Here is a 22,982-nt window from a genome sequence, read left to right on the forward strand (position 1 = left end):
TGTGCGACTCCTTACATTTGTCCACCCCAGTCCATCACCGGCATCTCCACATCATTCTGGAGAGAGGTTGAGGAGGACAAGGAGACTTATCGCACCAAGATGGTCTTGGTTTTGTTAGCAGAGCAGAAACCAGACTGGAGGGATTTAAGAGCGATGGGAAGTGATGACTCATTCAAACACCTAGAGAGGAAAGGAAACAGATCAGCCATAATCTAATTAAATGGCAGAACAGGCTCGAGGACTGAATGGCCTGATCCTGTTCCTATAGGCTGGTGATGAAGGCTGTGCCACCACTGTAATGGTTTGTTTGGTAGGTCAAATATCCTGAGACTTGCTAATCTAGATTCACATGAAAAATATCACTTGAGATACTGGAGGGCTGCTGTCACCATTGCTCCAGCGTTAGTCACCACTTATAGGAAATAGTGGAGAAAACGGTGTGGGGAGAGAAATCATATACAAATAGCTGATTAGCTCATAAGGGTTTGCTTTCAACAAGCCTGTATAAATAGTTGTGAATAATATGGTAAAGAAAACTACACGAAGTTCCAATAATGCTGAACAGGTGCAGCTGAGGAAAATAAATACACCAATTAAATTTTAGAATAATCGTACATTGAGTCATGATTAGACAATATTTGATATGTGATCATTTACTGTTGAACCCTAACAAGCATTGATTTAGATGGGCAGCAAGTCCCAAATGTAAGCAGAAGGAACAAAATCAGGCTGTGTTCGCCAAAACGGCTAGCACTTGGAAAAGTGAAAGGAAACTAGATGATCTGAGCGAGGGCACTAATGGGGTAAGCTTAGGAAGTATTTCAAAAATCCAAGTTACATGTTGAACTTGTGGCCATCGACCCGTCTTATTCTTGGGTCACTTTGTTATAAGAGTGTAGCCACCCACTTGATGTACAGATGTCCTGTTTGCTGCACTTAGAGAGGCTTATAAAGAGGCCCAGGTTTCAGGGATCAAGTGGCATTGCAGATCCATGATTCTACAGTAGGGATAAGGAAGTCTATTTTAGTTTTGTAACCACAGGGAACCAGCCCCTTGCATTTGCCCTCAGTATAGAAGTGGAGCTCAGTGTGCCTACGGAGACCAGCTCATCGGTCTGAATGTAAAAGCAGTTGATGGGGCAGGATGTCATGTTCTCGAACCGGATGCAGTGTCGGGGAAATTGTAAAAGTGCCTTCAGTTAGTCAGTTTGGATTTGTTTGTAATTTTTGAAAGTTGACGTGTGCCCATGATTCTTTATACTGTAGTCTGAGCAGCTTAAAATAGGAACTCAAAATAGCTTGTTGCATGTCAGTTTCTAACTATTTTAACTTACTACATTTGAAAGAACAGACTTATTTTTAAATAGAGCCAGCAGTGTTCGTTGAATAGCCCAGTTGAAGTTTTTAACATTATTATCTAGCCTCTTCATGATGTAGATACTGAGTGTGCATTTCCAGGTTGGAAAATACAGCATTACTGTTTTATCTTTTAAGTTCATCATCTTAAAATCCTGACTGGGATTTAAATGGATGAAAATGTAAGATTGCTGTCAGATTTCACCTCTTGCTGTTAATCTTTGGACTCGCCATTTTCCGCACACCTTTGTGAAATGCTGTGGGACAGTTTTCTATTAAAGGTGCTATGTAGATGCAAAGTGTCTACTGTAGGTTCCTCTGGACCTTTTTAGCATACACTGGCTCCTGCTTAAACTAGCCATGTATCTGGTTAAATTCATGTTAAAGTAAAATATTAGTGTTAGTTCCCATTACTCTTTTAGAAAGGTAAATGTAGCTAGTTAGTGTTCAAACTGGGGTCTCTAGGGCATTGCTCCCTTTTTAAAAATTTCTACCCACCTCTGCAGTTTGCCACTAACTCTACCAGCTAAGCCCAGTTCCCATAAAGGCTGTTTGCTGTTGAGGGGGAGGTTGTATTCACTGATGTTTTTGTAGTTTAAAAGTACAGCTTGTCCTGACTGGCTTCATCTCGTGTTGAACTAGGTTCCTGCAGCACCAAAGTCTGTTTGTGTTGCTCCTGCCTTAATTTCATCAGTAACTTTTAATACATTTTATCAAAAGATTACCTCTCAGTACTCTTAGTTCCGGAAACGAATCTGTGTATTGTGTGTCCGAACATGTAATCTCACACCAGCGTTGTTTGAACAAAGCCCTGTGCTCAGCGTTGATTAAAGACTGGAGGCACTTTTCGGCACTTGTCGTAAAATTAGAAAGCTTCCTGTCCTAATTAATCTGGTTAATCGAGATTTAACCATTTTCTAACTAAACGATAAACTTGTAGAAAGTCACAGAATTGCAAGTTAAAAGCAGAACAGTTAAAGTATATGTTACACAGATGCAATTTTTAATTTGTGAGATTGGCACATTTAGTTATATACATTGAATAACAGTCATGGGATCGTTCTTATAAATTTCAGCATTTTAACACTTTATTGGTGTCCTGGATTGTTATGTTTTGGGTTTCCTGCTGAGTCAAGTGGCTTCAGAAAAAATTATTGATAAAGGATTTTCCTTTGTCTACCCCCACACCAACCAAGATTTTATAATGTGCACAGCAACACCTTCTCCATTCCCCTCCCTCCTGCTCTGCCAAGTGTGCACCTGGGGTAGCTAAGTTTTTATATATGAAGAAAGACTTGCATTTATCTAGCGCCTTTCACGACCTCAGGATGTCCCAAAACGCTTTACAACCAATGTACTTTTGAAGTGTAGTCCTGATAGTGCTTGACGTGGTCCAGCCGGATCTGGCGAGGAATGGCTAAACCAGTTGTGCGACATATATGTTCAAGTCTGCGCCCTTTGGACTTGAGAGTGAAGACTGAACCATACCTGGGGAATGTCCAGGGTGGGTTGGGGGCAAGGGCATTCAAGCAGAAGTGAGGGAGTGATTGAGCAGATCGACAGCTGCAGAAGTATCATGGTGAATGAAGGGTCAGGGGCTAGACCGTTGGGAATTTGAAAGTGGAGTTGTAAGTGACTTGGGGGAAGACTTTTTTTTTCTAGTAGACATGGAAGGTAGTGGGGTTGGAAAGAGGTAGGGGGAGGTGAGTGGTAAGAGATACAAGGAAGTGATCAGAAATGGCAGAGCACATTGCAAGTTTCATTTCTGAATTGTTTCCCACTATTTGTTACAATTTTATGAAAAGTTCTGCCATTGGTCACTGGAAGCAGAATGTGAGAAAGGGTGAAATTAGTGGAAAAATTGGTTCTTAAATGTTCCGATTTCAGTTATTTGTTTCTTGGCAGATCAAGCAGCATCTGCACAAGCTGGTGTTGTGGACATAGGGACATAGGAACAGGAGTAGGCCATTTAGCCCCTCGAGTCTGTTCCGCCATTCAATGAGATCATGGATCTGGACTGATGTATATATGGCATTTTACTGGCAGTATTGGTATCACATTATAGTTGAGCTGCATTCTCCTGGAATGCCTGAAAACCTGATTTCATGGTTGTGGATTTTTATAAGCGCTTGAGTTCTATGACTACAGTTATGGTTGGATCTAAAATTATTTTCAACTAGTTCTAAATTGCTACTTTTTCAAAACAAAATCGCTGCTCTTTCTTTAAACTTATTGGTACTCTCTTATGTTGCAGAATACAGTCATGGAGGAAACGGTGATCTGGGAACAGCAAACAGTCACACTTCACAGGGTGAGTCACCGGCTACATTTAACTATCTAGTGAACTCCAGGATATTGAGTACTCAGATGTACAATAGGACAGGACCAGATGGCAGGAAACTGTGCAAAAGGAAACTTCTTTTTCCTTTTAAAATTCTTAAACTTAATAGATGTTGTTCAAGCTGATAATGTGGCTTTGACAGATGTAAGTTTGTATGTAGCAAACAATTAGAGGATGCTACCCTGAAGGCTCAGTTGGTAAAGACAATCTGCAAATGAGCCATTTTAACCAAGCTTGATCCCCGGACTGTGCTGGGCTAGCAGCCCTCAGCCAGGGTTCTCACCCCTGGTTAGTATCCTGTGATCCCTGCTGGAAAGTGCGTGTGCGCATGAGTAGGATCAGGGTCACCTGTGATGCTCCAGTGGTTGAATAGTTTGTCAACACTCACGTGAAGAATACCTGCTTGGGTGAGGAATTGAAGGGTGCTTGTGGAGCCATGCCCCAACAAAGAGTTCATGCCTTTAGGAGGGGAGAATTTTGGCAAAAAATCAGGATGCATGATGGGTTGAGAGATGGTTTTTTTTTATTTTGAATGAATGATTTGCTTGTGATTCCCAGTTATGGTCATTGCTGTGAGTGGAATGTCAGTGCATCCCACAGTCCATGCTTTCTCATGATATGATGCCGTCATTAATTGAGATGCATATAAGTTTTTAATTAAAGATATGAACGAAATGCAAAGATATTGGGATGGTTTTGGCGCCAATGCTGAACTTTTCTGTTGCTGCCAGTTGAGAGATCTCCATCGAACATGCCCGTTTTGTGGTGATGTCATCACTTGATTATAGATGGGATTTAAAAAGTAGATCAGTGGGAGGAAGAGGATCTGAATGAACATTGCAAACTGCTGTATTGTAATGAATTGTTTAGAATAACAGCACTTTCACAGCCTGGCTTTGCTGACTGACCAGTATCTTTTCACTTGATGTTCAGAATTGTCATATCTGAGCCTCCCTGTATTGTTCTCTATAGTCACTTCAATAACGAGGGCAGGGTTGTTGATGAGACTGAGATTTTCATCCTTCAGTGGTCTATCTAAATATGCTGAGTTAGCTTGTTTTATTTGGGGAGATAGTTGGAGTTTTCAGCTCAATGCTAGCTTGCTGCTGTGGCATTGATGTCAAGAACTTCTTGTTCCAGATTCTTACTCCAATTTCTACCCTCCTTGCATCCTTTATATGCTTAGAGAATTAATGTATTGGAGGGGTCAGGTAAGGGGAAATTTAGAAATCTAAAGAGAAAAGTCAACGCAACAAAGCAATGTAGCAATTTGGATAAAGATAAGCAGAATGTGACAGGAAAGAACAGAGAGTTTAATGGGAATAGTGCATCAGCAAATAAGGTCAAAGCAGGGAAAACTGGTTAAAAAGTTAAAAATTAAAGGTTCTTTAGCTGAATGCACGAAGCATTCGTAACAAGATTGATGAATTAGTGGCACGAGTAGAGACAAATGGGTTTGATCTAATAGCCATTGCAGAGATGCGGTTGCAAGGTAACCAAGGTATTCCAGGGTACTTGACGTTTTGAAAAGACAGAATGGAAAAGGAAGGGGTTAGCTCTGATAAAGGATGACATAAGGACAGTAGTGAGAAAGGATCTTGGCTCGGAAGATCAGGAAGTAGAATCAGTATGGGTGGAAATAAGAAAGAATAAGGGGCAGAAAACACGGAGTAGTTTATAGGCCCCTTAACAGTAGCTATACCGTTGGACAGAGTATTAATCAAGTAATAATAGGAGCTTGTAACAAAGGTAATGCAATAGTCATGGGGGACTTGAATCATCATCTTATAGACTGGACAAATCAAATTGGCAAAGGTAGTCTGGAGGATGAGTTCATGGAATGCATTTGAGACAGTTTCCTAGAACAATATGTCATGGAATCAACCAGGGAACAGGCTATTTTAGATCTTGTGTAATGAGACAGGGTTAATTATGAATCTCATAGTAAAGGATCCTCTGGGGAAGAGTGATCATAATATGATAGAATTTCACATTGAGTTTGAGAGTGACATACGTAAGTCTGAAACTAGAGTCTTACACTTAAATAAAGCCAATTACATTGGCATGAGGGCGAGTTGACTAAGGTAGATTGGGAAATTAGATTTAAAGGTATGATGGTAGATAAGCAATGGCGAGCATTTAAAGAAATATTTCAAAATTCTCAACAAATATTCATACCATTGAGAAATAAAAACTCCACAGGAAAAGTGATCCATCTGTGGCTAACTAAAGAAGGTAAGGATAATAGATTAAAAGAGGCTTATAATGTTGTGAAGCAGAGTAGTAAGCCTGAGGATTGGGAGAGTTAGAAACCAGCAAAGGAAGACCAAAAGATTGATAAAAGGGGAGAAAATAAAATGAGAGTAAACTAGCAAGAAATATAAAAACGGATTGTAACAGCTTCTATAGGTATGTAAAAAGGAAGAGAGTAGCAAAAATAAACATTGGTCCCTTAGAGGCTGTGAGAGGAGAAATTATAATGGGAAATAAGGAAATGGCAGAGATGTTAAACAAATATTTTGTATCTGTCTTCACAGTAGAAGACACAAAACAAATACCAGAAATAGTGGAGAACCAGAGGGCTAATGAGAGTGAGGAACTTAAAGTAATTAATATCAGTAGAGAAAAAGCACTAGAGAAACTAATGGGACTAAAAGCCGTCAGATCCGTTGGACCTGATTTTCCAAAATTCCCTAGATTCTAGACCGGTCCCAGCGGATTGGAAGGTAGCAAATGTAACACTGCTAATCAAGAAAGGCGGGAGAGAGAAAACGGGGAACCACAGGCCAGTTAGCCTGACATCAGTCATCGGGAAAATGACAGAATGCACTATTATGGAAGTGGTACCAGAGCGCTTAGAAAATCATAATATGATTAGGCAGAGTCAACATGGTTTTACGAAAAGGAAATAGTGTTTGTCAAATTTATAAGTTTTTTTTGAAGATGTAACTAGCAGGGTAGATAAAGGGGAACCAGTGGATGTAGTTTATTTGGATTTTCAAAAGGCATTCAATAAGGTGCCACGTAAAAGATTGTTACACAAGATAAGGCTTCATGGATGGGGATAATATATTAACTTGGATATAGGGTTGGATAGTGGACCGAAAACAGAGAGTAGTGATAAACAGGTCATTTTCAGGTCGGGGTGCCGCAAGGAACGGTGCATGGGCCTCAGCTATTTACAGTCTATATTAATGGCTTAGATGAAGGGATCAAATGTATTGTATCCAAGTTTGCTGACGATACAAAGCTAGGTGGGAAAGTAAGCTGTGAGGATGACACAAAGGGATATAAAAGGGTTAAGTGAGTGAGTGGGCAAGAAGGTGGAAGATGGGGTATAATGTGGGGAAATGTGAGGGTTTCACTTTGGTAGGAAGAATAGAAAAACAGAATATTTTTTTAAATGGTGAGAAACTATTTAAATGTTGGCATTTGGGTGTCCTTATACACGAAACACAAAGTTAGCATGAATAGAAAAACAGAATATTTTTTTGAATGGTGAGAAACTATTTAAATGTTGGCATTGGGGTGTCCTTATACACGAAACACAAAGTTAACATGCAGGTACAGCAAGCAATTAGGAAGGCCAGTGGCATGTTGGCCTTTATTGCAAGGGGGTTGGAGTACAAGAGTAAGGAAGTCTTGCTACAATTGTACAGGGCTTTGTGAGGCCACACCTGGAGTACTGTGTACAGTTTTGGTCTCCTTCTCTAAGGAAAGATATACTTGCCTTAGAGGCAGTGCAATGAAGGTTCACTAGATTGATTCCTGGGATCAGAGGGTTGTCCTATGAGGAGAGATTGAGTAGTATTGGCTTATATACTCTGGAGTTTAGAAGAATGAGAGGTGATCTCATTGAAGCATATAAGATTCTGTGGGGGCTTGACAGGGTAGATGCTGAGAGGCTGGAGAGTCTATAACTAGGGAGCATAGTCTCAGGATAAGGGGTTTAGCCATTTAAGACTGCGCTGAGGAATTTCTTCACTCAGAGGGTTGTGAATCTTTGGAATTCTCTATCCCAGAGGTCTGTGGATGTTCAGTTGTTGAGTATATTCAAGGCTGGAGCATTGTGTTCAATTCTGGGCACCACACTTTAGGAGGATGTCAAGGCTTTAGAGAGGGTGCAGAAGAGATTTATTAGAATGGTGCCAGGAATGTGGGATTTCAGTTATGTGGAGAGACTGGAGATGCTGGGGTTGTTCTCCTTAGAACAGAGAAGGTTAAGGGGAGATTTGATAGAGGTGTTCAAAATCATGAATTGTTTTGACAGAGTAAATAAGGAGAAACTGTTTCCAGTGGCAGATGGGTTGGTAATCAGAGGACACAGATTCAAGGTGATTGGTAAGAGTCAGACACGACATTAGAAAACATTTTTTTACGCAGTGTGTTATACTCTGGAATGCAGTGCCTGAAAGGGTGTTGGAAGCAGATTCAATAGTAACTTTCAAAAGAGAATTAGATAAATACTTGAAGGCAAAAACATTTACAGGGCTATGGGGAAAGAGCAGGAGAATGGGTCTAATTGGATAGCTCTTTTAAAGAGCCGGCACAGGCATGATGGGCCGAATGGCCGATCCTGTGCTGTACCTACTATGATACCATGAGAGTCGGAACTTGGAGATTTCTGACCTGTGATCTACCGCATCCTATTGTACATCCACCAAGAAACTTCATACCTGTTAAAATGGGAGACGTTCAGTAGATCGGACCTTTTTATACATTCTTGGGCCAACTGGTATAGTTTTAGTCATCGATTCCAGTCTGGAAGTAGAATTTTTGGCATGTTTTGCAGTTCAGACTGTACAATAGCTTTCTATGCAACGGTATTACTTAGACTGAGTCTCTGGAGTTTTTGTCATGCTCAACACTAGCTTGACCTACCTCTTCAGCCAGAAGTGCCGAGTGGATAATCCATCTCAGCCTCCTCCCGATATCCCCACCATCATGGAAGCCAGTCTTCGGCCAATTCGATTCACTCCACGTGATATCAAGAAACGGCTGAGTGCACTGGATACAGCAAAGGCTATGGGCCCCGACAACATCCCAGCTGTAGTGCTGAAGACTTGTGCTCCAGAACTAGCTGCGCCTCTAGCCAAGCTGTTCCAGTACAGCTACAACACTGGCATCCACCCGACAATGTGGAAAATTGCCCAGGTATGTCCTGTCCACAAAAAGCAGGACAAATCCAATCTGGCCAATTACCGCCCCATCAGTCTACTCTCAATCATCAGCAAAGTGATGGAAGGTGTCGTCGACAGTGCTATCAAGCGGCACTTACTCACCAATAACCTGCTCACCGATGCTCAGTTTGGGTTCCGCCAGGACCACTCGGCTCCAGACCTCATTACAGCCTTGGTCCAAACATGGACAAAAGAGCTGAATTCCAGAGGTGAGGTGAGAGTGACTGCCCTTGACATCAAGGCAGCATTTGACCGAGTGTGGCACCAAGGAGCCCTAGTAAAATTGAAGTCAATGGGAATCAGGGGGAAAACTCTCCAGTGGCTGGAGTCATACCTAGCACAAAGGAAGATGGTAGTGGTTGTTGGAGGCCAATCATCTCAGCCCCAGGGCATTGCTGCAGGAGTTCCTCAGGGCAGTGTCCTAGGCCCAACCATCTTCAGCTGCTTCATCAATGACCTTCCCTCCATCATAAGGTCAGAAATGGGGATGTTCGCTGATGACTGCACAGTGTTCAGTTCCATTCGCAACCCCTCAGATAATGAAGCAGTCCGAGCCTGCATGCAGCAAGACCTGGACAACATCCAGGCTTGGGCTGATAAGTGGCAAGTAACATTCGCGCCAGATAAGTGCCAGGCAATGACCATCTCCAACAAGAGAGAGTCTAACCACCTCCCCTTGACATTCAACGGCATTACCATCGCCGAATCCCCCACCATCAACATCCTGGGGGTCACCATTGACCAGAAACTTAACTGGACCAGCCATATAAATACTGTGGCTACGAGAGCAGGTCAGAGGCTGGGTATTCTGCGGCGAGTGACTCCCCAAAGCCTTTCCACCATCTACAAGGCACAAGTCAGGAGTGTGATGGAATACTCTCCACTTGCCTGGACAAGTGCAGCTCCAACAACACTCAAAAAGCTCGACGCCATCCAAGATAAAGCAGCCCGCTTGATTGACACCCCATCCACCACCCTAAACATTCACTCCCTTCACCACCGGCGCACTGTGGCTGCAGTGTGCACCATCCACAGGATGCACTGCAGCAACTCGCCAAGGCTTCTTCGACAGCACCTCCCAAACCCGCGACCTCTACCACCTAGAAGGACAAGGGCAGCAGGCGCATGGGAACAACACCACCTGCACGTTCCCCTCCAAGTCACACACCATCCCGACTTGGAAATATATCGCCGTTCCTTCATCGTCGCTGGGTCAAAATCCTGGAACTCCCTTCCTAACAGCACTGTGGGAGAACCGTCACCACACGGACTGCAGCGGTTCAAGAAGGCGGCTCACCACCACCTTCTCGAGGGCAATTAGGGATGGGCAATAAATGCCGGCCTTGCCAGCGACGCCCACATCCCGTGAACGAATAAAAAAAAAAGTTACAGCTTTGATTTTCCTAATATAGCCATCATGTTTAATTCTTTTCTCCCAGTACAAGAAGTTTGAAGTGGTTCTCAGCCCATCTATCTCTGGGTGCATGTACAGAGGAATAGATTGCAGCTCTAATCATTTCATAATCTGTAGTTTCCATAGTAAATTGCTTGAAAGATCAAGCCACCTTGGAAAGTTGAACTTAGTCCTCCACTAACTCATGTTTTGCCATACCTATGGGAACACATAGCGCAAGCTTCTACGCTGGAAGATGGTCATTAGGACTCCACTGGAGTGAAGTGTATGACCTGGGACACTATCTTGGATATCCTTGTATTTACATTATGCCTCAGTGGAAGCTTTAGCTTTCCCTGCTGCTTCCAACTCTCAGCAGATAAGCATGAAAAAATGTGTGTGGTGACAACTTGTTTTAACAATGTAAATGAGGGGAGCCAGTGCTCCGATGCTGTTCTGCTACAATCCAATGGAATGAGCACCGATGTAGGAGCACCTGCTATGTGATGCAGTGTGTGTTTTCCCCTCCCCACCTTCAAAGTTCTGCCAGACCATATATTTTGACAATAATTCTGTTGTTTGGGTATTTGAGACACAAAAATTTTGTGGATAAGGAATGGTTAAAAAGAAAAGAGATGGGAGGAAACTCCATGTTTGGAAAAATAAATGTGAATGAAGAGCAAATCTGCTTGGAAAAACAGAGGGGATAGTGATGCTGTCACTCTTCATTCATGGACTTGATTTGAGTGTTCCTTATTGTGTCACAACTGTGGCAACTGCATTGGGTGTTTGACCGTCCCGTCGACAAGTTAATGCAGTAAAATGGTTCAGTGTTCATTCGCAGATGCCAGTAAGATTATAAATAATTGTAGTTACAAATAAGTTATACTTGGACTAGTTGGCAATGTGAACATTTTTAGTTAGTGTATTTTTAATTGGGTTTATATCTTGTTTGCAACTCATAGTAAGTAACCTGTGCTTTTTCATTTAACTTTAGGCTCCTGGATTTGGATTTGGAATTGCAATATCAGGAGGAAAAGATAACCCGCATTTTCAGAGCGGAGAAACTTCTATTGTAATTTCTGATGTGTTGAAAGGAGGTCCTGCTGAAGGATTACTGCAGTAAGTGCACATAATAACCACCCTCTCGTATCACCTAATAAACATGTGAGCGTGTTGCCTTAATATTGACAGTTAATATTAAAGATGAGATGCATCAACGCACAGTATTTAACTGTATTTTATTCATTTATAATCCATCTTCTCCCGCTCCCCACAACCCTTTTACACAGGGTTCATGGCTGTTAAACTAAAGTGTTTTTAATGCTGAGAAGAGACATTTAAGTACATGTCATAGAATCGTTACAGCACAGAAGGAGGCCATTCGGCCTATCGAGCCTGTGCCGGCTCTTTGTAAGAGCAATCTAGTTAGTTCTATTCCCCCGCTCTTTCCCTGTAGCCCTGCAAATTTTTTCTCCAAATATTTATCTAATTCCTTTTTGAGAGCCACGATTGAATCTGTATCCTCCACTCTTTCAGGCAACGCATTCCAGATCACAACTACTGACTGCGTTTTTAAAAAAAAGTTTCCCCCCACGTCACTGTTGGTTCTTTTGCCAATCACCTTAAATCTGTGTCCTCTGGTTCTAGATCCATCCGCCAATATCACGAGTTGGTGAAGTTCTTGTGTCTCAGAAACTTGCTGATTGTGAGCCCCAATGAGAACGGGGCGGGGTTAAAATAGCGGTAGCGCGGCCCTGCCACCTGTTCTACGCTGCACTCTCACTCCGCCCCATTTTATCAGGCATGGTTCAGCCAGCTATTGAGGCCTGCACCCCAGGCAGGTGAGGATCTCATTAAAACGTAAAAGTCACGGACCGATGACAACGTTCGGACCGTGACTCAATTTTAACCTTGGACCGCGTGGGTCAAACTCGGCGCCGACTGCACCCAAGGAACCTGTCGGGAAATGGGACTAGTGCCCCGAAGAGGCCACTAAGTAAACAGTTTTTAAGGTTTCCAGGTGGGCCGAGAGGATCAGGATTTTCCCTCCGGGCCCCATGAGGAATCCTTGGGCCTCTCCTGCCCCAGGGTTCCAGCGATTTGCCTCGGTCCTGCGCCTGCTCACTTACCTTGCAGGCTGTGACCTCCTGCTGCTCTCGCCCAACTCCTGCCCGCTGTCCAGATGTCATTGACGATGAGTTGGAGATTAGAAAATCTGCTATGGGCTAACTGCTTTTTTTGTGGACAGTGCTGTGCTCATCTGATATCTGGGGAAATGGGACATTTCTCCATTTTGTTTGTAAAGTGCTGCCAACAAACACTCGGGTTGGATTTGAAATAAAATTCCCTCCATCGACAGTACATGCAATCATTTTAAAAGGAATGTTTGGGTTGGGATAAGAGGAGAACTGTGTTTAGTCCATGAACCCTAACTTATTGCCTCATTTAATTTAAATATGGCTCTCAAGCCTTCCATTAAACAAAATGAAGGTTGACTTCTCGTCACCCTTCCCCAAAAATGGCTATGAATAATCCATTCTTAAAAGCATTTTCCTGTTTCTAAGGGTATTCCGTGGCTTAATCAAAATCCCCACAACTGCATTTTCACGTAGAAAACATAAGACGCCTAAAGACATAGATTATATTCATTGCCATCTATAAAATGGTTTGTTACCAGATAGAATGATACCATTGGGGTCACTTGATGTTTTGTTTCTCCCCCAGTGAAAATGACCGTGTTGCGATGGTTAATGGAGTTTCAATGGATAACGTGGAACATGCTTTTGCTGTCCAGCAGCTGCGGAAAAGTGGAAAGAATGCAAAAATTGTAAGTGGAAGTACAAGTTTGATACGGTTCAGATGATGAGCATAGTGAAAACTGACACTGCATTTAAAAGATAATGTGGACGAGCATGAAACAAGATTAGATCCATCTGCTTATATGCATGTTTTTCCATTAGTGATGGGCATATTGCACAGAGTACCTTAACTTGTAAGGATTGTCGATCATAAAATTACAATTGTTTTGTTTTTTTATTTGTCATGTTACAAAACCCGAACGAAATTGTAAGAATGGTGAATTGTCCCAGAACATACACTTCCTGCCATCTTCATTTAACAGTTCTGTTTCTATAAGTAGTATGGAAATACAGGGATTATGCAGAATCCAGTATTCAATAAAGCCAGCTGGCACGAACCAAAGTATGTTCAGCTGGGTGTGTCTGCGCTTGCCTGGTTCCTTTCTTATCTATCCAGTCGTAGCCAGAGAATCACCTGCAATGGCTTCTTTTCCCACTCCCGCAACGTTACCTCTGGAGTTCCCCCGAGGATCTACCCTTGGCCCATCCTATTTCTCATCTACATGCTGCCCCTCGGCGACATATCCGAAAACACAACCTCAGGTTCCACATGTACACCGACGCCACCCAGCTCTACCTCACCACCACCTCCCGTCGACCCCTCCGCTGGCTCTGATTTGTCATACTGTTTGTCTGACATCCAGTACAAGATGAGCAAAAATTTCCACCAACGAAATATTGGGAAGACTGAAGCCATTGTCTCCGCTCTCCGCCACAAACTCCATTCTCTAGTCACTGGCTCCATCCCTCTCCCTGGACACTGCCTGAGGCTGAACCAGACTGTTCACAACCTTGGCTTCCTATTTGACCCTGAGATGAGCTTCCAGCCACATATCCGCTTCATCGCCAAGACCGCCTGCTTCCACCTCTGTAACATCGCCCGTCTCCTCCCCTGCCTCAGCTAATCTGCTGCTGAAACCCTCATCCATGCCTTTGTTACCTCTAGACTTGACTATTCCAATGCTTTCCTGGCTGGCTTCCCATTTTCCACCCTCCATCAACTTGAGCTCATCCTAAACTCTGCTGCCTGTATCCTAACTCACACCAAGTCCCGTTCATTCATCACCCCTGTACTTGCTGACCTACGTTGGCTCCCGGTCCAGGAATGCCTCAATTTTAAAATTCTCATCCTTGTTTTCAAGTCCCTCCGTGGACTCGCCCCTCCCCATCTCTGTAATCTCCTCCAGCTCTACAACCCTCCGAGATCTCTGCGCTCCTCCAAATCTTGCCTCTTGTGCATCCCCGATTTTAATCGCTCCACTATTGGCGGCCGTGCCTTCAACTGCTTAGGCCCTAAGCTCTGGAATTCCCTCCCTAAACTTCTCTGCTTCTCCACCTTTCTCTCCTCCTTTAAGACATTCCTTAAAACCTTTCTCTCACCTGTCCTAATATCTCCTTATGTGGCTCAGTGTCAAATTCTGTTTGATCGCTCCTGTGAAGCGCCATGGGACATTTTACTACATTAAAGGCACTATATAAATGCAAGTGTTTGTTGTTGTTTGGTATAGTTGCAGTGCAATCATCTTAAGCCAAAAAAGGGTTTAGTTCAGGGCGTTGGTCTTTTTCAAACAAAATGAAAACAAATGCCAAAAAGCACATAGAATCTGTAAAGAGAAAAGACAGGTTAACATTTCAAATGTGGATTCTTTGTCAGAACTGTTCTTTTTATCTCTTTCAACCATGCTAGTGGGAACTGTCTAGTACTGAGGTGAGCTTTTACTGCTGCCAGTGTGGATGAGACTGTTGATAGTGTACTATTCTGTTAATACCCATTTGTTCAAATAAAGAAGTCCAACCTGATCTCTATCTCTATCTGCATTTAAAACTGACAGGTATAATGTGAATTGTTTCATAATGCTACCTGCCACAGCCCACCACAGATAGCTTATTCTTCAGGAATTATTTACATTTCAATAAGTGAATTTCCTCAATGTATCTCATCGATAAAGTTGGGTGCTGTTTTACAGCTTGTGTTTTTAGTTAAGACGCTCTGTGTGTTAAAGGTTCTCCATTTTCTGATTTTTAAACTTCCTTGGAATTCAGATTTCATTTTTGAAAAAAACAGAGGAGCCAGGTGCTGGACCTCTGTTCCAATCCAGCCTAGACAGCTGGGATGAATGTTTGCTGGCTGTGAAGACCCTATGTGAAATGAGTTTGGTCATTCTCAGTCCAGTTACCAGTGAACATGTGCCTTCAGCACAAATCTCTCTCTCACATGCCACTATTTGGCAAGGTTTCTCAGACGGCTGGTGTGACAAAGAAACAATGGCACACGGGGGCACTGGAGGTGCTATTTTGAGGCTGAGGCAAATTGTTGGGGCAGAGTAGAGGGAGATTTACTCTGCATCTAGCTGTGCTATACCTAACCTGGGAGTGCACGATGCTGGCGCTGAATGCCTGAAATGGAGAATGTTCCATTCCCATTCCCCAGCACTGACATCCTTAATGAGTTGAAAACCTAACCACAACTCCATGAAAGACACACAGAACCAAATGTTAACTGCAATTCCTGTAGCCGTGGCACACAGAACTAAATGTTGTGATCCTCTCTCCCCCCAGCTCTCCGACCCCCCCCCCCCCCCCCCGCCAAGAATAAAGCATTCCATTGTATAAATGAGACAGCCTGTTCTTTTCAGCTGACTGGGATCATTGTAAATGAAAGAGAATCTGTATTTATACAGCACTTTTCACGACCCCTAGGACGTCCCAAAGTGCTTTACAGCCAATTAAGTACTTTCCAAGTGTAGTGACTGTTGTAACGTAGGAAACGCAGCAGCCAATTTGCGCACAGCTAAATCCCACAAATGAAATAAACGACAAGATCATCTGTTTTTAGGTGTTGGTTGAGGGATAAATGTTGGCCAGGACACCGGGAGAACTCCCCTGATCCTCTTCGAATAGTGCTGTGGGCACCTTTGCATCTACCTGAGTGGGCAGATGGGGCCTCTGTTTAACGTCTCATCCGAAAGACGGCATCTCTGACCGTGCAGCACTCCCTCAGTACTGCACTGGAGTGTTAGCCTAGATTTTGTGCTCAAGTCTCTGGAGTGGGACTTGAACCCGTGATCTTCTGATTTGGAAGCAGGTGTGCTACCACCGAGCCATGGCTACAGGAATTTTAGTGAAAATTAGTAAAAGTGAGCACTTAAGTTCTGACAACTGATGCTTTACTTTTTGATGCTTACAGACAATCAGGAGGAAACGAAAAATTCAGATGCCAGTAACAAGAACGGAGCCAGATCGACAGCCCATTTCAGAGCCTGAGGATGATAGTTATGAGGAAGAGGAAATTTACGATCGTAAAAGTGGACGGAGTGGGCCGAGTCCTTATAGTGGGAGGAGGAGTGAGAGGAGCATTGGGAGGCGGGAAGATAGTAGAGAGAGAAGCTTGTCCCCAAGATCAGAGCGACGATCAATCTCATCAAATCTTCCACCAAAACCGATTAAAGTGACATTGGTCAAATCAAGGAAGAGTGAAGGTGTGTGTTCATCAGAAAAAAACAAATGGCTACACAACTATCCTTGTGCATTGAGGTTTTGCAGCTTAGAGGATTTTGTGTGGGATTCAAGGACATTGGTCTAACTGAAAATGTTTGCAAAAATTTGCACACCAAAAAAAGTAACTTTTTCATGTTAATGCCAAACTGATCATTGGACAGGATGTGTCTTGTGGTAGCTGGTTTAAGACTTTTGCCATCAACGGGAGGTTAAATGTTGAATATAATGTCATAGTATGTACAGCACAGGAGGAGGCCATTCGGCCCATCGTGCCTGTGTTCTGTAAATGTACCATTGTAGTGGTACTTGAGCTAAAAGATGATTATCATTATCGTCCAGAGCTCCCACATGAGCACAGTGACTGGAGCTGGAGGGAAATTCACGGTTTGCTGCTCCTGATCCAGTAATCACTGCTGGAAAGTGTATTTCGGATTATGCTTGGCTGTGATGCCCTCCACAGTTGAATATCATGTCAGCATTCACTATCTTAGTTCATACATGGTGAAAGTGTACCCGGGCAGAGTACCTAAAAGTGACTGGTCCTTGTGGAACCATTGCTCAACTAGTGCTTTCTTGACAGGAGAACGTTGGATGGTTTGGGCAGTGAGAGGGGGAATGGGAGCCTGATGTGTTGGCTGAATACCACGAGTGATTAGAAGGCAGTAATCTAACTGTAGGACAAGACTGCCATTGTGGACTTGTGAAAATATATTTTTTTAATTCAAAGGGACACGGGTAGATGCTAGTAACTAAGGAAAGAGTAAAGCCTATTAGAAACCAAAAAGGTAACCTATGTGTGGAGGCGGAAGATGTGGGTACGGTTCTTAATGAATACTTTGCATCTCTCTTCACAAAAGAGGGGGACGATGCAGACATTGTAGTTAAGGAGGAGGTGTGTGAAATATTGGATGGGATAAACATATTGAGAGAGGAAGTATTAAGGGGTTTAACATCGTTGAAAGTAGATAAATCACCAGGCCCAGATGAAATGTATCCCAGACTCTTGAGAAGCAAGGGAGGAAATAGCAGAGGCTCTGACCATCATTTTGTCAATCCTCCCTGGCTACAGGCACGGTGCTGGAAGATTGGAGGACTGCTAACATTATACCGTTGTTTAAAAAGGGAGAAAGGGATAGACCGAGTAACTATAGGCCAGTCAGTCTAACCTCGATGGTGGGCAAATTATTGGAATCAATTCTGAGGGACAGCATAAATTGCCATTTAGAAAGGCACGGGTTAATCAAGGACAGTCAGCATGGATTTGTTAAGGGAAGGTCGTGTCTGACTAACTTGATTGAATTTTTTGAGGAGGTAATAAGGAGGGTCGATGAGGGTAACACGTTTGATGTAGTCTACATGGATTTTAACAAGGCTTTTGACAAGGTCCCACATGGCAGACTGGTCAGAAAAGTACAAGCCCATGGGATCCAAGGGAAGCTGGCAAGTTGGATCCAAAATTGGCTGAGTGGCAGGAAGTATAGAATAATGGTCGGGTGTTTTTGTGACTGGAAGGCTGATTCCAGTGGGGTCGCAAGGCTCAGAACATGACCTCTGGCTTTTCGTTGTTTTTATCAATAATTTGGCCTTGATTGTAGGGACATGATCTAGAAGTTTGCAGATGATACAAAAATTGGCTGCCTGGTTGATAGTGAGGAAGAAAGCTGTAGACTGCTGGAAGATTTCAATGGACTGGTCAGGTGGGCAGAAAAGTGGCAAGTGGAGTTCAGTCCAGACAAGTGTGAGGTGATGCATTTGGAGAGGGCAAACAAGGCAAGGGAATACACAATAAATGGGAGGATACTGAGAGGTGTAGAGGAACAGAGGGACCCTGGAGTGCATGTCCACAGATCCCTGAAGGTAGCAGGACAGGTAGATAAGGTGGTTAAGAAGGCACATGGGATACTTTCCTTTATTAACTGAGGCATAGAATATAAGAGCAGGAGGTTATGCTAGAACTGTATAAAACACTAGATAGGCCACAGCTTGAATGCTGCGTACAGTTCTGATCACATTACAGGAAAGATGTGATTGCACTAGAGAGGGTACAGAGGATGTTGCCGGGCTGGAGAATTTGAGCTATGAGAAAAGATTTGATCGGCTGGAGTTGTTTTCTTTGGAACAAAGGAGGCTGAGGGCGAATTTAATTGAGGTGTCTGCCTAGCACAAAGGAAGATGGTAGTCGTTGTTGGAGGCCAATCACTTCAGCCCCAGGACATCGCTGCAGGAGTAGCTCAGGGCAATGTCCTAGGCCCAACCATCTTCTGCTGCTTCATCAATGACCTTCCCTCCATCATAAGGTCAGAAGTGGGGATGCTCGCAGTGTTCAGTTCCATTCGCAACCCCTCAGATAATGAAGCAGTCCATGCCCGCATGCAGCAAGACCTGGAGAACACCCAGGCTTGGGATGATAAGTGGCGAGTAATATTCGTGCCAGGCAATGACCATCTCCAACAAGAGAGTCTAACCACCTCCCCTTGACATTCAACGGCATTACCATCGCCGAATCCCCCACCATCAACATCCTGGGGGGGTCACCATTGACCAGAAACTAAACTGGACCAGTCACACACATACTGTGGCTACAAGAGCAGGTCAGAGACTGGGTATTTTGCGGCAAGTGACTCACCTCCTGACTCCCCAAAGCCTTTCCACCATCTAAAAAGCACAAGCGAGGAGTGTGATGGAATACTCTCCACTTGCCTGGATGAGTACAGATCCAACAGCACTTAAGAAGCTTGACACCATCCAGGATAAAGCAGTCTGCTTGATTAACACCTCATCCACCACCTTAAACATTCACTCCCTCCACCACTGGTGCACCGTGGCTGCAGTGTGTACTATCTACAAGGTGCACTGCAGCAACTCGCTTCTTCAACAGCACCACCCAAACCCCCGACCTCTATCACCTAGAAGGACAAGGGCAGCAGGCGCACGGGAACACCATCACTTGCATGTTCCCCTTTGAGTCACACACCATCCTGACTTGGAAATATGTCGCCGTTCCTTCATCGTCGCTGGGCCAAAATCCTGGAATTCCCTACCTAACAGTACTGTGGGAGAACCTTCACCACAGGGATTACAGCGGTTCAAGAAGGTGGCTCGCTACCACCTTCTCAAGGGCAATTAGGGATAGACAATAAATGCTCGTCTTGCCAGCGACTCCCACGTCCCATGAATGAATTTTTTTTTTTAAATGAGGGTCCTAGATAGAGTGGATATAGAGGACCTATTTCCCTTAGCAGAGGGGTCAGTGGTCATGGGGCATATATTTAAAGTAATTGGTAGAAGGATTAGAGGAGAGCTGAGGAGAAATTTTTTCAGCCAGAGGGTGGTGGGGGTCTGGAATTCACTGCCTGAAAGGGTGGTAGTGGCAGAAACCCTCAACTCATTTAAAAAGTACTTGGATGTGCACTTGAAGTGCTGTAACCTACAGGGCTACGGACTAAGTGCTGGAAAGTGGGATTAAGCTGGATAGCTCTTTTTTGGCTGGCATGCACACAATGGGCTGAATGGCCTCCTTCTGTGCCGTAATTTTCTATGATTCTAGTCTCGAACCTGACCGGTCATAAAATTGAAGATTGTGGGAATAAATGCATAGAATGCTGTGCTGCAGGGAATGTATGTGGAATGGAACCAGTCAAGGTGAAGTGATGCTGTTGGTTATGTCCAATTAATATCTTGGAATTTTCACTTCATTACCTTCTGGGTCAGGAGAGCTTTGAGTTTGCTGTGGAAATTTGGTTACAGGGCTACACTGAATGACGTGGCTGACATGCTTCCTGAGACACGGAATACCATTTTTCATAGTTTCCTACCCTATCTGCGGAGGCAGAGTTTTCAGTTGGGCTCAGTCTGTCTACGCAGGCCAGCAGTGCGATCTGTGATAATGTAGGCTTGACTGGGTTTTCTCTTGATGTTGGTGAGGGTCCTAGAGTCCCTTTATCACAGTGGAAAAGTCAGGAGCGCAAGTTTGAATCAAGTGCCTAAGATTGCAGTTTTTGAGCAATTGCACATGTGCAGTTCTGTCCATCGTGTGAGGTTAGAATGAAGAGAGTGTCCCCTCCGGTAACCACCTGTCTACATAATAACAATGATGTCTATACAAATGTATGTTTTGTGTGTGTTCCACATTGTTTTCTCAGAGGTCTTTGCTAATCGAGTGGCTTATCAGTTAAGTCAGTTAGCAGGGACTAATCTATGGATCATATTCAACAATATAGAAAGTATTCACTATCCTTCCACAGCAACACCCTGAACATTTAGATTGAAATAACTTTTTAAAATGTGTAGCTAAAATGTTAACTAAATTGAAGGCCTGGGTCTGCTCAAGCCTATCATTTCTGGACAAGCCTGGGCCTCAGTTTGAGATGCACATTCAGAAACGTCAGTTACTGTAGCCCTCCATGGTTTGGCAAAAAAAAAACATGTCGTGAGTGTTGACAGGCTAGTCACCATTACAGCAACACAACCAAAGTGATCCTGTCTTCACCTGAGAACCATACACATACTTTCTAGCAGGGTCACTGGATTGCAATCAGGAAGGGCAATCCTGGCCACAATCTGGAACCTAAGGGCTGCTGCTCTGCTAAGATCAACTAACTGACCTCAAACAGACTGGGGATCAAATCTACACCTTGCTTCATGTGGATCAGATGATTGCTGGATGTACTGGCTGATTTGTCCCAGGAACCAAATAATTTTTAGTTTTATGTTTTTAATCAGTTGTGTGCTGGCAGCACTTGGTGGAAATGGTTTCGCTCATGCGATTGATGTCTTTGATCACACACCAGGATTAATTATTACAATGTCACTGCTGCAGGTTCATTGAGAATCTGCAGTTGATCACCAAACTCTGTGCAGTGTATGTGTACTCTAAGATACCAGACCTGATGTAACTTGTTAGTTGTGTTCTGATCCTGAAAGTAATCATTTTTAAAGAAATGCCAAACTTTTTCTGATATGCTACATTAAGTGTTGAAGTTGGAGGGAAAGACATTTTTTTATATAATTGGTGAATAATTACATCTGGCCTGGCCTCTAGTATAAACACCAAGACCATGTACATTGCACAGAGATTCTAAGGACAGAATATGCCTGCGTGCTCTTACATTGATAGTGTTCTGTGGCAAGTGCAAAGTACAGTATTCCTGCCAACAACAGCATGCTGTAGAATAAAGCAGCTGAACTCTGCCTGGGACCCAACTCTTCATAACTGATGGCACGTGGGTACAGAAAGATGGGAAGAGTGGCTCAGGGGTTAAAGGTCTATGCTTAACCTCTGGTCTCCTGGAACCCCAGCATGTCACTAAAGTGGCAGCTAAGAGAACTGTTGGTCTCTGTTTGGAACAGGTTGGAGATGCAGACTTTGATTACTGAATGACAGAAGCGGTGTTTACACTTGCTGTAGTATTTCCAGAGCAAGTGTCCACCTCTTGGTGCCAGCACTAAATGCACCCAGTAACAAAACCAGTAGCAAGTGGTGAATGAGGAAGCAGTCTTCTGAAAAAATGAGTTATTCTAAACAGGTGTGGAGAATTTAGTGGTAATACATTCCTGCACAAATAGGGTTTCGATTGCTGGTCTATGGGAACATTTTGTTCAAAAGAATTTTGAATTTTTGCCCTTGTAACTTTCCATGTTCCGTGAAACGGGATACAAGTTGTTGCCAGATGTCAACGTTTTTAGAATAACGTCTGTCCATTGTTTTTAACAGAGTATGGTCTGCGATTGGCGAGTCACATTTTTGTTAAGGAGATCTCCTCAGAAGGACTGGCAGCTAAGGACGGCAACATTCATGAGGGAGATGTAGTGTTAAAGGTTAGTCACTTTTGGTTCCCGTCTTAATAACTTGAGCATGCCCCTCCCCTTCAGATTTTTTCCTTAATCCCTTTTTCCCCACCCCAACCTTGAAGTTGAAGAGTGGATGGTTTGAACATGGACATTTCTGTGTTGGAGTGGTTCTATAGGGAAGGACTGATCCCTGCCAGTTTTATTGCGCTCTCAGATGAAGGCAACTTCTGTCACTATAATGTTGTCTAGGAGACTGACAAATGTCCCCAGTAAGTGCCAATCAAGTGAGAAAACGATGTGAATGCATGTCCTCTGGTAAGGAGTGCAAGCTGTCCTCACTGGTTACCAGCACCCTTACTGTTTATATAACATCTACAGCAATGTTCTTTGGTTCTCTTGTTGGCTTAGTGAGTTTATTCAGCATGTAGCTGAGTCTTGCAGATCAGGCAGGTCCCGCACTCGATTTCTGGTCTGTGCTGAGTTAGCTGATCTCAGCTGGGGCAGCAGGAGGGGCACTGCAATGTGCCTCAGTTCTTGAGTTAGGGAGGAAAAATATGTGAAGG

The 22,982-nt window shown here is 43.6% G+C and overlaps 1 protein-coding gene across 5 annotated transcripts in view; it reads left to right on the forward strand.

The window, feature by feature from the left end:
- The window catches only part of tjp1a (tight junction protein 1a), a 124,999-nt gene that overhangs the window by 55,870 nt on the left and 46,147 nt on the right, over window positions 1–22,982 (forward strand). For all 5 annotated transcript variants that reach the window (XM_067973409.1, XM_067973411.1, XM_067973410.1 and 2 more), the window contains exons 2-6: window positions 3,611–3,667; window positions 11,268–11,392; window positions 12,998–13,100; window positions 16,319–16,610; window positions 22,343–22,446. In XM_067973409.1, coding sequence (XP_067829510.1) covers window positions 3,611–3,667; window positions 11,268–11,392; window positions 12,998–13,100; window positions 16,319–16,610; window positions 22,343–22,446 — 681 coding nt within the window. The remainder of the gene's footprint in view (window positions 1–3,610; window positions 3,668–11,267; window positions 11,393–12,997; window positions 13,101–16,318; window positions 16,611–22,342; window positions 22,447–22,982) is intronic.

Source organism: Heptranchias perlo, chromosome 38, assembly GCF_035084215.1.
Source record: "Heptranchias perlo isolate sHepPer1 chromosome 38, sHepPer1.hap1, whole genome shotgun sequence".
Taxonomy (NCBI): Eukaryota; Metazoa; Chordata; class Chondrichthyes; order Hexanchiformes; family Hexanchidae; genus Heptranchias; species Heptranchias perlo.